Raw genomic sequence first — 16,034 nt, forward strand, 5'->3', positions numbered from 1 at the left:
TTGTACCAATCATTTTCTTTTTAACTCTGACTTACAAGAAGAGAGAAGAGAGCTTAGTATTCACTGTTGATCTAATTGTGAATCCAGCAAAAGAATACAGGGATTTGAGGGCTGGATTGATAGTACAGCAAGTAGGACATTTGCCTTGCATACAGCCGACCTGGGTTTGATCCCGACATCTCATATGGTTCCCTGAGCACTGCGAGGATTAATTCCTGAGTGTAGAGCCAGGAGTAATCCCTGAGAATTGCTTGGTGTGGTCAAAAACAAAACAAATAAAAAGATAATACATGGATTGCCTCTCACCCCTTCCTCATCTGGGACACTTCATACCAGAAAGAGCAACAGCCATACCTGTGGAATTGCTGATGATTCTGGTGCATTTTTAAGTGCACCCTCAAGCCATCCAGTCTGAGTTATTTTTCAAAACAATAACTCCTCCTATAGAATATATTTTTATTGCTGTCCTAATATATTGTGATAACTGAAGAAGGAAAAATAAGAAATTGGATAATTATGTTTTGAGTCAACTCCTAGAACTGTTTCTGTTGTCATTGTTACTTTAGGTTTTCCCCCTCTTTATTCTCCAGACTCTTCTTTCATATTTTTCTTCCTAGACTTCAAATGACATTTTTATAGAGCACTAGGTGAATTTAATAGCCTCAGCTATGAACATGTTCTATGAAAAGACAGAGCGCTTAGTCTGTTTAGCCAGCTCCGGAAAGTCTGTGGGAAGCCAGAGAGCCTTTGAGGGTGTTGCTTTGGAGCTGTCGTTGTAAGATGTTGTGCTTATCTTACTGGTACTCTGTGCTTCATAAATACAGAAAATAAAAAGGACGGTTTTAGATCCCTACAAAGTCCAGGGTCCCCAGAACCCAGTTTCTCTTCCCACTTATTTCAGAGGGCCTGGAAATACTCTCTGCATCTCAAATCAGTGTGCATTTCTCAGGATAAGAGAGAATCAAGCTCTGTGGGGCCAGCCACCTCACATCAGGTTTCTTAGATTTTTTTTCAACAAGGGTGCATTTTCCTAATAAGATCTCACCAGAAACTGGACAGTTTTCTCACTGCTTCCAGCACTTAATGGCTCCACTTTTTTTTTTCTTTTTGGGTAACACCTGGCAATGCACAGGGGTTATTCCTGGCTCTGCACTTGGGAATTACTCCTGGCAGTGCTCAGGGGACCATATGAGATGCTGGGAATCGAACCCAGGTCGGCCATGTGCAAGGCAAATGCCCTACCCGCTGTGCTATCACTCCAGCCCCCCCTGACTCCACTTTTAAATAGTGCTGCTCTTACCAAAATATTTGAATTGATTCTATCTGAATCTCTCTGCAAAGAAACATTCTCACTGTAACTAAAACCTGACAAATTTTCAGAAAGCAATTATAGGAGCTGCTAAGACCAGACCAGCCTTGCCAGAAGCTACTCAAAGAGAGAGTGGGTTTGATCCCTTCTCTGGTCTGGTGACCTATGTCTCCATCTGTGGTGACTTGCTGATTCCCCAAAACAGTGCTGTCAGAATTTCCTTCCCATGAACCCAGGCAGGCCCTCTAGCAACAAACAGTGGCCCACATCTAAACTATTGTCCCAAGCACAGGGAGAAAGAACAAGATCATCAACCTGATCAATATGTGCGTATAATTGGAATGAGTCCAGCCTCATTTTGTGAGTGGAGGCTGGGCTAGATCCTCTCTGACGCTGCACATTCACGGCGCCCAGTTAGGAGGAGGGGCAGACCCATCTTGCCCTTGGCAGCAAAGTTGTCTGGCTTGCTCCTTGCCAGCACCGTTAGCTAGTGGATCCTCTGTCTCAGCTCCTGAAGGAAACTGGCATGTATCAAAGCACTTACGGGCTAGGAAACTCATCTCAAGGGAACTCTGGTTACTCAATATTATTTCTAGGAAATTAGGTAATAATACCTCAATCTTAAGAACAAAAGCCAAAAAAAGTTTGCACTCATTTAATTAATATGTGGGTAAATATTAAAATTAAATAATTATTATTTATATTAATTAATATGTGGGTAAAGTCATTTCAGAGTCTCCATGTAAAATATCAAAATTATCCTATGACCTGGTATTCTTTTTTTTAAATTATTTACTTTATTGAATCACCATGTGGAAAGTTACAAAGTTCTCAGGCTTATGTCTCAGTTATACAATGCTTGAACACTCATCCCTTCACCAGTGCCCATATTCCACCACCAAAAACTCCAGTGTACCTCCCACCCCCACCCCCCCACCCCCGCCCACTTAGCTGATAAATTTCAATTCATTTTCTCTTTACCTTGATTACATTCCATATTGCAACACAAAACTCACTATTGTTGTTGGAGTTTCCTCCCCAAAAAAAACAGCCCTACTGACAAGGAAGCATTTGATAATTAGTTTTCCATTGCTGAGAATGACGAGATATGAAGTTGCGTGGCCGCAAAAGTGGCCATGCGGTTTAGGATTTCTGTATTTTAGTATTTTAGTAATTAAGTCCAGGGAGATTTATGTTAGAAATTGCACCATTTCCCTTCCTGGGGCAGCATGGGGCAATGGCTTAGTTCACAGTCTAGAGACATGGCTGCAAGCAGTTGCTGGGACCAAAAGTAGTCTAGCTGGCCTCTAGAATCTCGGCGGAGCACCCGCCAGTATTGCCCCAGCCTGCGACTGCCCACGTGTCCCACTGTTTCAAGTTCATAAGTCTTTTTTTTTTTTGTCTCCTTTCCATGCCACCAAGTTCATACCTGCTTAATAGTCCTCATAATATGGTTGACGCCACGCTGCTTCTCCCCGAAAAGGGAAAAAAGCCTAGAAAGAAGGATCTTTCCCCTCCTTGGCCAGCGTGGGGCTATGGCTTAGTTCACAGTCTAGAGACATGGCTGCAAGCAGTTGCTGGGACCAAAAGTAGTCTAGCTGGCCTCCAGATCATAGTCGATCAGCAGCAGAACAGCTGCACAAAAGTGTGGCCACTCGGACGACCTGGTATTCTTGGGCCAACCTTTCTCCAGCTTTTCTTCTTAGATTTAACCCACTACTACTCTTTTGCAGCATCTTATCCAAATATGTACATTGCAAGATATGCTGTAAATAATCAGGCAGCACCTGATTGGGAGAGCCTGGCAAGCTCCCCATAGCGTATTCATATGCCAAAATCAGTAACAATGATGGGTCCTATTGCCCTGACCCTGAAGAGACTCCAATGCAGCACCATTGGGAAGGATGAGTAAAGAGAGGCTGCTAAAATCTCAGGGTTAGGATGAATGGAGATGTTACTGAGACCGCTTGAGAAAATCAACGATCAATGGGATGATGATGATGATGATGAATCAGGCAGCATTAAAATTTTGTTATGCTCTTTGGTGAATTTACTATTTTTGCAGATTTGAAGAACAAATGGCACTTGGTGATCGACCGCCTCACGGTGCTCTTCTTAAAATTCCTCGAGTATTTTCACAAGCTACAGGTGTTCATGTGGTGGATTTTAGAGCTGCACATCATCAAAATTGTCTCATCATACATTATCTGGGTTACAGTGAAAGAGGCAAGTGAACATTTATTTCATCACTGGAACAAATGGAACCACAGTTCATCATTATTATTCTATTTTTCAACTGCCCATTGTTGTTAATCTGAATGCAGTCGTGAGTGCATTAGAGCACTGACAGTATAGATAGATACATACACTGTCATACAGAAAACTGAAGCATATTTGTCTTGAGGTGATGGAAAGATTACAGAGGAGAAGTGGCTCCTGGTTTGGTTCTAAATCAGGTTAATCATGTTTCCAGTGTTACTTTTTCCTGAAGTTGTATGAGATGGGCACTTTCGCACTGCAGAAGTCTGTTCTGAATTCTCTGACCAAAAAAAAAAAAAAACACTCAAGTGTATGTTAAAAAGCAGTAAACTGAGGTTCCAGAATTTAGTAAAATCTATGTAGATCTCATGTTGCTTATTATTGAATTTCTTGAGACAAGTCTGTTTTTAACATTATGGTTATACTTTTAAGAGGATAAATAGCACTCAGCCAATAACTTGTTAATCTACTATTGAAAAATTAGCTTTTAATTTATTCAACAAAAAATTGTTCAGTATTTTTAATTATTCTGGACTGTACTGGAGCTATAGCACAGTAGGTAGGGTTTTTGCCTTGCATGCGGCCAACCCAGGTTTGATTCCTCCGTCTCTCTTAGAGAGTCCGGCAAGCTACTGAGAGTATCCCACTCGCACAGCAAAGGCTGGCAAGTTACCCGTGGTGTATTCAATATGCCAAAAACAGTAACAGTAAGTCTCACAAGGGAGACATTACTGGTGCCTGCTCAAGCAAATCCATGAACAATGGGACGACAGTGCTAGTGTTATTTTGAGTTGATGATGATTCCCTCTAAGTTGTCTGGGAACAACTGCCTATAATTTTTTAAAGATTTTATTATTGAATTACTGTAAGATAGATTTTTACAAAGCTGTTCATGATTAGGTTTCAGTCATACAGTGTTCCAACATTCATCCCTCCACCAGTGTATGTTTCCCAGCAGCAGTGTCCCCAGTTTCCCTCCCATCATCTCCCTCCCAACAGCCTGCATTTGTGTGGCAGGCACTTTCTCTTTCTCTGTCTCTGTCTCTGTCTCTCTCCCCCTCTCTCTCTATCTATTTCCCCCTTTAACTAACTTTTAACACTCAGGATGACAATAATTGCTAGTAGATTGCCCATAATTTTTATAAAAGCAACTCATAATGGCAAATTACACATAAAGTACTATAAACTTTAAATGTTTCAGAAGTAGATAATTAAATGAGCTGCCATCATCTTCTCAAGGCTCTGGCTCCAAAGCTGGGATGGATTTCTTTATCTCCCACCATTATCTACAAGTCAATCATTCAATCTATAATTTTTATTTTCCACTGTGATTCAAATCTATCACTCCTACTTCTCTGTATTTCTGCTCCCAGTACTCTAGTTTTGCATCTCATTATTTTGCTGTTATCAGTCATTTGGAAATTGGTCTCCCGGCTTTGTCTCTCATCCCACTAGTAAATCTCCATTCTTCAGTTATACTTACTCAGTTATATCAAGTTATATTCAGTTATATCAAGTTATATTTAGTTATATCAAGTTATATTCAGTTATATCAAGACACAAGGTCAACTTTCCTTACAGTTTCCCAGTGTAGAGCCCTCTGGTACCTATATTTTGCAAAAGAGGCTCAAGTGTTGAAAAGAGCCCTACCAAATATCTAGCAGCTATGACTCCTAGATATAACTCCTGACACACTTAACTGCTGAATTTCATTACTTTAAGTCCATAATAATTTCAGGTGTTGGATGGTCAGTTATCTATGTCACTGTTCCTAGGATTCTATGTCATGGGTTCCTTATTTTGCTGATACATCCTTAATTGCACTTCTCATCTTTGTTGGCCTGGAAAATTGTATGTGTCCTTCAAGTCTCAGCTCGAGTATCTGCTCCCCCGGGAAATGTTGTTGAAGTCCCAGATAGGACCAAGCACCCAATGAAAGGAACCCATTAACATCTATAGTTTAGACCTTGCTAGATTATTCTGACAGTATGTAGTTATATATCTGTTATATATTCTGACAGTATGTAGTTATATACCTACAAGACAACTAATTTTCTGTCCAACATGCCTTATATATACTAGGGATTAAATCTTTGCTGAAATCAATATAAGTTCTGTGGTCACACATGCCATGGTGTGTACTTTTGTCCCCATTTCTGATTGTATGTTTACAGGTGTCCCTGTTCAACTATGTATTTCTGATTTCTTGGGCTTTTGCTCTGCCATATGCCAAGCTACGCCGTCTGGCTTCAAGTGTCTGCACTGTCTGGACATGTGTGATCATCGTCTGCAAAATGTTATACCAGCTTCAAACCATTAATCCTGAGAACTTTTCAATTACCTGTCGCTGGGTGAGCCTCTAAGTTGGGGGAAGCTTCTTAACTGGGTCTTTAGAAAAGTAACATGGATATTGGGGACCCTAAATTCCCAGGCATATTCTGCTGAAAGTGTGACTTGCCTTAACCAAGGTGGCTCTGTGCTAACCTGTACACCGGGCTTTAGGTCTCTTCGGGAGATGAGGTTTCCCTGATCCCCTTCCCTCTCATAGCTTTTGTTCAAAGCTAAAGTCATTTGAATGCCCTAATCCACTGATACACTTTTAATCCTTTTTTTTTCTTTCAGCCAAATGAAAATCAAACAAATATACCCAACGAACAGCGGAACATGTCTCTGCTGTACCGTGCACCTATTGATCCAACGGAGTGGGTCGGCCTGAGGAAGTCTTCTCCCTTGCTAGTCTACCTAAGGGTAAAGGCTTTGCTTTGATTAGAGCCTCTGCATGGTTTTTATCTGAAATCCTTTCCCTTGAATCTCCTTCTGCCATTTTAATAATAACCTCACATTTTCACATGGCATTTGGAACCGTCTTTGAAACAAATCACTGACTGTTAAAATCAGGACTGTATTGTGTTGAAAAGAAATTAACTGAGTAGTTTGAGATTCATTGAATAAAGTATGTCAAATATATTCACTGGAACATTGTAAAATCGCTAAAAGATTGAGACAGGTAAATAATTTCAGGTGTTGGATGTCCAAGATATATTACTTAATTTCAAAAAGTCAAATTTCAAACCATCATACCTAGTATCTCTTTTATAACAGCTTTCCTTCTGAAACCTTTGGTATATTTTTTTCAAATGAGAATTATTTATAGTGCTATAAAAAAAGTTTACTGTCTACATTCTATGTTTCTGCAATCTTAAGTAAATATGCTAGATTTAGGAATAATCAATTAAAAAGAGCACATCTTGGAAAATATACTTACATAAAGAGAAGATAGTTTCATCCTTTGACCATCAAACATGGTAAATGAACATTAAATTCCCAAGCCTGTATTTTGTAAAGGTGGATGTTTATACAGTCTTATTAGTCAGCAAGAAAGAAATGAGATGCTTCAATGCAGGGATCCCGTCATAGGGTTTAGGCTTCATGCACCATGTTTTCTTTGTTATAGAATAATCTCCTGATGTTGGCTATTCTGGCCTTTGAGGTCACAATTTACCGCCATCAGGAATACTATCGAGGGCGGAACAACCTGACAGCCCCCGTGTCTAAAACCATCTTCCACGACATTACACGGCTCCATTTAGATGATGGAATTATTAATTGTGCCAAATATTTCATAAACTACTTCTTTTACAAGTTTGGTCTGGAGGTGAGTTTTCTGTGTGCGTTATTTTCTTTTCCTTTCTGTGACAGTGTCATTGCCTACTCTTGGTTAATTGGCCAGTGCAGTTTCATTGCTTACTCCATGTAGATTGTCACCTCAGATCATCAAGAGGAGTTTCGGTTGAGCAGTAACTGACCCGTTTGAAACATTTCCAAGGCTACAGCACTGAACTTGGCTTTTCTGAGCTCTCCAGCCTTCCAGTGCCTGCATACCATTTGTCATTCCATTTCATGGATTAAAATAAAATGTTGTAAATCTTCCTTCTGTGTTGTGCATTTAAAAAGTGCAGGTTCCTACTAGAATGAACTGTTTGGGTATGAAATGGTATAGTAATATCTGTGTCTTAAAAGACAAACTTTGGAACAATGATGTTTCATGAAGCGATCATACCTATAGTTCTCTTCACTGGTTGAAATAACTGCTATGAACAGCAGTATGGTCTGATTTTTTCCTGGGAAATAATTTTCACAGTCTTTCTGTCTTCACTGTAAAAGACAGAGCAGATGTGCAAGACCTGGTACCCACATGCTGACAGACCTATGCACAGCAATGCAGGTCTTTGTAACCTCCACAGAACTGAGAGGAGTGACATCATTGCCCTTCCCTGTAAACCCAGTATTTTGCCTCTTTTCATCCTTATGCAGACCTGTTTCCTAATGTCAGTAAACGTAATTGGTCAGCGAATGGATTTCTATGCCATGATTCATGCCTGCTGGCTGATCGCTGTCTTGTATCGACGCAGAAGAAAAGCCATCGCGGAGGTCTGGCCCAAGTACTGCTGCTTCCTAGCATGTATAATCACCTTCCAGTATTTTGTCTGCATTGGCATTCCTCCTGCCCCTTGCAGAGGTGAGTGTTCCCCTTCCAGGAGCCAGATGCTCTAAAAGGGTCCCTGACAGACTGCACAGTGGGCCAAAGGCAACGAAGAAGTGTATTGATTTTGCCCTTCACCACTTCCCTCCCTGCAGATTACCCATGGAGATTCAAAGATGCCAACTTCAATAACAACATCATAAAGTGGCTGTACTTCCCAGACTTCATTGTACGGCCCAACCCTGTGTTTCTCGTCTGTAAGTGTTGTGGTCACTGAGTACTGTGTTTGCTTTTGTACTTGCTTTATGCATTAGTGCCTTTGCTTCTTCCACTGCACTTTAGGATCATGTAAAGACTAGCCTCGATGCATTAATATCGCCAAGTCATTAGTGGGTTCTACTTGTCTGATTGTATTTGCAAAACTAATTTAAAAAAACACACACACATTAGAAAAGCCATATTGACTTTCACAATCTCACTTCCCAATGCACTTGCCTACCCTCTACTTCCCTCCTCCCCCCGGACACACCTGCCTTCTAGAAGTTGACCGGAGATGGGGATCTAGTATTTTGTAAATCACTTGTTTCTGGAAGCTGCTTTCACAGACACACTGACCAGAATGTGTGACTGTGCAGCCCTTCAGAAGCTAGCCAGCCTGCAAGGATTCCTGAGCAGGTGACAACTAAATCCTCCCACAGGTAGGTTGATTCAAAATTTAGAGCAGCACCATGACAGACAGTGCTGGGTGCATGGCAAACCAAAGAGAGACAACTGTCAAAACACAACTCAGATTCAGTGAATGAATAGGACAGAGCAGCTGAGTGCTGGAGGCCAGCCTGCCTCTTGTGAGTGTCGGCCCCATCAGCTCTTCCACTCCCCTTCTTTCCCTTACCATCTTTTCACTGTGCTCCATGCACTGGGAGTGTTCTGCTACAAATGCACAGTGCAATGGAGAACATACAAAGTGCCCAAAGTTTTTCCTTGAGACCTTGATGAGAAATAAGTGTAAATAAGCACACTCAATTCAGTCATGAAAACTAGTCAGTGCAGCTGGTACTCACACATACCCTCAGGAAGATCAAACCCAGGGACTCTCCCCTGTACAAACCCCTAGAATGTCGGTATCTTCACGTCTCCCCCAGAGTGGGCAAAGTAGAATCAGACCACAGTGGTGGGATCCAGGAAGAACTGGATCATGAACATGGCAAGATGACTGCCTCCAAAGTTTGGGAGAGATTGTGCCATGCAGGGTCTGACACGTTGTATAGACCTGGGGGGAGAGGAAGATAGTGTAATCATCTCATCTCTGTCTCGCCAGATGACTTCATGCTCCTTCTCTGCGCCTCCTTACAAAGGCAGATTTTTGAGGACGAAAATAAAGCAGCAGTGCGAATCATGGCGGGGGACAATGTTGAGATTTGCATGAACCTTGATGCAGCCTCCTTCAGCCAACATAATCCTGTGCCAGATTTCATTCACTGCAGGTAATGGCAGCCGTGTGGGTGTCAGAGCCACTGCGGTGTGTGCAGTTCCCGCTGAAATGGAAGTGAATTTGCACAGAGCCAATAAATGTGGGAGAAGGATTATATCTAGGAGAAGGATTTTGTAATTGCTTCACATTTTATAGGTCACTCTCTTTGTAATTTGCCTCAGTTTTCCTCATCCTCATGCAAACATTGACATATGCCCATAATTCTTGCTGGATTCTACAGAGATTTATCTTTTTCTCTTGTCCCAGTCCTTATCCCTACGTATCCTCCTCATTCTATGTCCCTAATCTTCCTCCTGTCCCCAACCCCTCTCCTTATCCCTATTGTTTCCCCACATCCTGTATCCTGTTCCTCATCCTTGTTGCTTACTCCCCATCCTCATCCCCTATCCTTCTCCCTTTGGGGTTTGGATGCTTTTACGGTTGTTGCCTGATGCCTTCACAAAGAGGAGGCTCTCAATCATTTTCATCCAGGCAGCCCTTCCATTAAAACCTTAAAGACTCTACTTAGCCTCTGGCAGTAGGAGTCTATCAAACAGTGGCCGTTTGTTAGTACCCTCTTCACTTGCTCTGTGATTTTGCACTAATTATGACATTTTTCTAAGCCTCACGAATCAGCCTCTATCCTCTAAGACTGTTGTGAAGATACTGTGCGAGGTTTAGTTAGCATATCAGCCTTTGAAGATTCTGTTATTACATAAGCCAGTGAAACTCCCCACACTGAGAACCCCTACCTCTGAGCAGCAGAGCATTTTGTCTGATGATGCAGATTGCATAAGCTCTCCATTCTAGAATTGTTCGTTTCAGAGCTCCCCACCAGCCCAGCTAAGGTGTGGGATCTTTTGGGTCAAGTCCACTTCGAATTTATATTAGTTTTTGTTTGCATTCCCCACACATATTACTTGGCCCAAAATACCTATATTATGAATTACTCAGAGTTATTAGTACTTACTACTTACACAACTCTGTTCCATAAATGAAGTAATTTCATTTTAATGGTCTCACTATAAGCAATTAGAGATGCAATGAGTTGTAATATTATAAATCCCATTTATAGAAGAAACTGAGCAAGGATTTGAAACCAGTCAACCTCACTGCCCATGCTGAATCCTTATACACTTTAATGCCACTTGGCAGTACGAGAATCTCCTTATGCAGGTCCAGAGAGATAATACAGTGGGTAAGGCATTTGGCTTGCACATGCCCAACCTTGATTTTATCCCTGGAACCCCTAATAGTCCCCCAAGTCCCACCAGGAATGATCCCTGAGCACAAAGTCTCTAATAAGCCTTGAGCACCAGAAGAGAAGAAACCAAAGCAAAACCTCCCAAACAAAGAAGCTCTAAATGTGTGTGAGGTGTGACTTTTAGGTACTGATTTTGTCAGCCATCAGTGACCCAACAGCCATTCTGCTGCAAGATAATAGAGCCCTGGAAGCTGCTTTCTCCCTAGCTCCTCACTCCTCCATCCACACTCTCTGGATTCTCTTCCTACTTCCCTAGTCTCTCTCCCTACTTGTCTCTCTCCATCTTGCCCTTTAGGATACACACAGTCCCATAGCAAAATCAACATAAGAAAGCCCTTCCTGAGTGCCCACCAGGTTCAAAGGAGACACCACCTAGGGGCATTCCAAAGCCCTTCCTGACTACCAGCAGGCAAAATACCTCTTAAGGTGTTTTTCTCCTTTCCTCAGTCCAAAAACTCCATCAACATCTCGATACTAGTTATTTTTGTATGGACACAGTAAGAGATACACTGAGGCTTGCAGGGCAGCTTTCCTGGAAACATCTTGCAGACTCAGATTACGGCACTCAGGCCAGATTAATCATTCCTAACCCTAGCAGGGTCCAAATCTAGTTTTCACTTTTCAGATCATGACAGCGTTTGTCCATGACCAAGCTCTTAACTTATAGTTAAGCATTAGGCACTTTTTCCAGGCCCATCTCAATGCCAGGGTAACACATAACTCACCGCTTGCCCTGGGTCCGTCCCGTCCCTCATCAGGACCCTGCTTTTGGGGGTACTAGGAAGTAAGAGCAGCTGAGTCTTAGGTCTAGAGAACCTAGGAGGAAAATATCAAGTAGAGTCAAAATGACTCCCAGGTCACAAAAGCATAGCATTTATTACAGTCTTCCGTGCCCATACAAAAGGACATTCCTCTGAATAAACTATGCAAAGGACTCAAGGAGAAGAGAAAGATAATATTTACAAGTCAACAGCACATAAAGAAATAAGTTACAAATAAACACAGAGGAAAGTTCCCAACAAACCTAAACTACCTGAGGCTATGTTATCCTACACAGTACCATCTCTGTATGACATCTCTAGTTGTTCTCATTAATTTGTACTCCATTGAAAAGAATTTATTCCTAACACTTCATGTGTATCTGGAGCTTAGAATTGTCTTTGTTGTGCAATTACACCTGCCTCCTCCAGAAAGGCAGAGGAAATCTGGAGTATCCAGCAGTCAGAAAATGTCGCTCTTGGAGGAACCTTGACCCAAGCAAATGATGATGAACAGGCGCAGTGTTTGCCTACGCATCCTTTGCTAAGGAGATTTCCTCTGACCACTGTTAAATGAAGGATAAAAATAGAGTTCAGAGAAAAACTTGAAAAGTGCTCTTGGAACCAGAGGGAGATTGGGTGAAGCACAGGCTTGTCACACACCTAACCTGTCTTTGATCCCCAGCACTATAGATGACCCATTGAGCACTGCAGGGCACATTCCCTGAGTCAAGACCCAGGAATAAGCTGAGTACTGCTGGATGTGTCCCCAAAATAAAAACAAACAAAAACAGCTTTCATATAGAGTCAAATGCATGGGATAAAACTTCTTCTCCCTTATTAAAATAAAATTACTTGACTTTTTTTTTTTCCTTTGTCTTTGTGTTCTTTGATGGTTTGGTGTTGTTTTCCAGGTCTTACTTAGACATGTCCAAAGTGATCATCTTCAGCTACCTCTTTTGGTTTGTCCTCACCATCATTTTCATCACGGGGACAACCAGGATCAGCATCTTTTGCATGGGCTACTTGGTGGCCTGCTTCTATTTCCTGCTCTTTGGCGGTGATTTGCTATTGAAACCCATCAAGAGCATCCTGCGCTACTGGGACTGGCTGATTGCATACAATGTTTTTGTGATCACAATGAAAAACATACTGTCAGTAAGTAGCCACTACTATATAACACATTTGTGGTTTGAATACAAGAGTAAACAGTCCATTCAGTGGTTATTAAAAGCCCATTGCCTATCACTCTGCCCTCTTAAAAGCCGCAAATAAGAGCTACGTATTCAAAATTCAAATGACCATTATTACTCTTGGTTTTGCCACATTAAGCAGAATCCTGTTTGCTCCTTTCTACTGCTTCAAGGTCACATGATAAGAGGAAATGTATTTAAAGGCATGAGTCCTGAAATATGTTATTAAATTCCCAACTCTTTTGAGAAATAATAGTGTGATAAATTGGTCCTTTTATGACCTGAATCAGTCACTGATCCCCTCAAAAGTCAGGCCATGTTGGCTGAAAGTAGTTCTTTTACCTAGAAGAAAATTATGGAATTGTAAAATAAAATGAGCAAAAGTCTCTGTAACACTGTGTGGAGTGGGAAATGAGGTTAAAATACACTATTAGATGCACAATGTTTATGTGCCCATAAGATGGGGGGTAGATATGAGAGGAAACCAAGAAACACAAACTTTTTAAGCAGAAACCAATTGAGATGATGGAGGGATAATTAAAAAGTTAAGACATCTCTCTCCTCTTCAAAGTTTGCTTGCTGTGCTATTCAAGCTCTAGTGTAGGTGGAAACTCTCTCCCAGCCTTGTAGATAACTAAAAATGCTCACTAGGTACCCCAGAACCACATGGTCTTTTAAGACACAGAGAAAGCATTTAAATTTGTTTTTTTTTTCAGGAAATTAATTCCTTTCTTCAGTTGATGGGTTAATAAAGAAAACTGCAGCTGTCTCTACCTTAATCCCTTGCAACTCAAAGGCTATGACCAATAATGCATTAGAAGAAGAGTGATTGTAATGGTTTCCTGCTCTTCCTCTTCCTAGCTACTTAAAGTTGAGCTCACCAGGCAATTCAACTATGAAAGCATTTATTACTTTTGGCACGTGCATTGCCGTTTTCAGTCTTAGAAAGTCAAGTCTCTGTAGCCATAAATTTGAATGATTTCTTTTCTCTAAAGTCCATTGAAATGTTAATTTGACAGTTGATAAATATGTAATTTATCCATCTTATTCCACCAATATTTGTTGGTAATTCAGGTAGTATTAGAGTGTTTGAAAGTGTATGAGACAAGACAACAGAATCACGTTTCATTCTAGTCAGTCAGGATCCACTGCCAGAGGCTGATCAGGCATTCCTGGAAAATGTATGGCAGCAAAGAAACCATTGATTCAGGGTTTATTCATTATTTATTTAATTCATTCATTCTGTAAACTCATATTGCAGATGTGTTCTTCGTTAGATATTTTATGTCTTGAATAACTAAAGATAAATAGCATTTGACTTTGACCTTCAAGGAACTCAAATTCTTAAGAGAAAATATAGACCTCCCTACAAATAATTATAATATGATCTATACATGTTACTCCCATGCCTGGCTGTCTTCCCCGGGGCCCCGTGGAGGGGATGGGTTCCAGCTTCCCTCCCCACCTCTAGCAGAGCTCCTGGTGGCCAAAGACCACCGGAACCTAGCAACAGCCATGCTCGAGCCCCCTCTCCACACATTCGGACAGGCCTCACGCATGAAGGTACTGGCAGAGGAACCCAGGTGTGTGTAATCCCATCAACGGCCAACATCCAGAGACTTAAAAGCAAGCTCCCAGAAGCCATATCTTCTGCCTACTTCTCCCTCTGGGAGAAACTGCCAAGCTTCTGAGAGTTTCCTGCCCACATGGGGCAGCCTTGCAAGCTTCCCATGGTGTATTCATATGCTAGATCCAGTAACAAGCTGGATCTCATTCCCCTGACCCTGAAAGTGCCTCCAGTGCAACATCGTTGGGAGGGCTGAGTCGAGAGAGGTTTCTAAGATCTCAGGGAAAGGATGAATGGAGAGGTTACTGAGCCAGCTCGAGAAATCGATGATTAACGGGATTCCATGATTCGTGATTCGTGATACATGTTGATTATCACAAAATTATAAGGAAGCAAACAGAAATGAATGTCTAATACCTTCCCTCAAAAATTGGAGGATAGGTTTTCTGGTAACATTGCCAGTTAAACCCATTGGGAAGGGTATCCAAAGAGTCAAAAGGAAGAGGATATTCCTAACTTAAAAAACCTAAACAAAATCATGACCTTGTCAGATTGAAATATTAATTCACAAAGTATATCTGATGGCCAGGGTTTTTATACTGTTGAAGCTAATGATCTGAGAGAAAATCCTAATTGTAGCTCCCTTCTCCCACAAATTCCCAGGAAGTGTACACAATTTGGCCATCCCCTTTTTGTGTGTTGTGACTTACTATGATTAATATTTATACATTTTCCCTCAGGATATGGAACTAACTGTGATATCATTGCTTCAAGATAACTACTTGACAAACTATGAAAATAGTTCCTTTACCAAGACAATTGGTTCCCCAAGGATTTAATATGTATACTGTGTCTAGGTGAAGAACTATGTTATGCAGTCATTATTTGTGACAGCTAGCATAAAAACATAGATTTAATTTGTCTATTGTGTGAAAAAATAACTATAAGAGTCAAATTTCTGGGATTTAGTGTTCACCTACTTGCTGCATAGAGTATAGCTGGTTCCTATAATAGTCCATTATCTTCTCTTTAAAGAGAAATGGTTCTAAGAACAGAAAACATCCAAATGAAGATTTTTCCTTTACTCACTTGGTTTCATTTTCTATCAGGAAATAATAGTGCTTTGGAAGCGTTGAGTGAACAATAACCTGCAATGTCTGAAATTTTAGGAACTGTTCCTCAGCTCACAACCTTGGCACTGATACTTTGTGAATTCTTACACATGTTGAAATCTCAAAGCATTAATCTTTTTTTTTTTGGTTGCAGAGTTTTAGAATAAGTTTTTCCCCATTTGTTTTTCAGATAGGAGCATGTGGATATATTGAGTACTTGGTTAAAAATAGCTGTTGGTTGATTCAAGCTTTCAGCCTGGCTTGTACCGTCAAAGGCTATAAATTGCGTAAGTATGAAAACTGAAATTGTTGGGGCCACAAATAGTACAGTGGGTAGGGCCCTTGTCTTTCATACCACCAACCCAGGTTTGATCCCCAACATCCCATAAATGGTCCCTTAAGCACTACCAGGAGTAATTCCTGAGTGCAAAACCAGAAGTAACCCCTGAGCATAGATGGGTGTGGCCTCAAAAGAAAATAAAACAATGAAAAAAAAAAGGAGTTGGCAAAACAATGACATCAAAAGGTAGGACAAGTGTATTGTTTTCATTTCAAAGTTGGTCCAAAGCACCCATCTCTCACTGAAAATTAATATTATTTACCTTTATACCTTTCATC

At 41.0% G+C, this 16,034-nt stretch overlaps 1 protein-coding gene across 3 annotated transcripts in view; it reads left to right on the top strand.

Moving 5' to 3' along the window:
* PIEZO2 (piezo type mechanosensitive ion channel component 2) overlaps nucleotides 1–16,034 on the top strand; it is a 455,202-nt gene that overhangs the window by 366,763 nt on the left and 72,405 nt on the right. For all 3 annotated transcript variants that reach the window (XM_055127104.1, XM_055127105.1, XM_012933496.2), the window contains 9 exons: nucleotides 3,375–3,535; nucleotides 5,743–5,919; nucleotides 6,191–6,316; nucleotides 7,023–7,223; nucleotides 7,883–8,087; nucleotides 8,207–8,308; nucleotides 9,370–9,535; nucleotides 12,459–12,702; nucleotides 15,607–15,703. In XM_055127104.1, coding sequence (XP_054983079.1) covers nucleotides 3,375–3,535; nucleotides 5,743–5,919; nucleotides 6,191–6,316; nucleotides 7,023–7,223; nucleotides 7,883–8,087; nucleotides 8,207–8,308; nucleotides 9,370–9,535; nucleotides 12,459–12,702; nucleotides 15,607–15,703 — 1,479 coding nt within the window. The remainder of the gene's footprint in view (nucleotides 1–3,374; nucleotides 3,536–5,742; nucleotides 5,920–6,190; nucleotides 6,317–7,022; nucleotides 7,224–7,882; nucleotides 8,088–8,206; nucleotides 8,309–9,369; nucleotides 9,536–12,458; nucleotides 12,703–15,606; nucleotides 15,704–16,034) is intronic.

Source organism: Sorex araneus, chromosome 2, assembly GCF_027595985.1.
Source record: "Sorex araneus isolate mSorAra2 chromosome 2, mSorAra2.pri, whole genome shotgun sequence".
In the NCBI taxonomy this organism is placed as follows: Eukaryota; Metazoa; Chordata; class Mammalia; order Eulipotyphla; family Soricidae; genus Sorex; species Sorex araneus.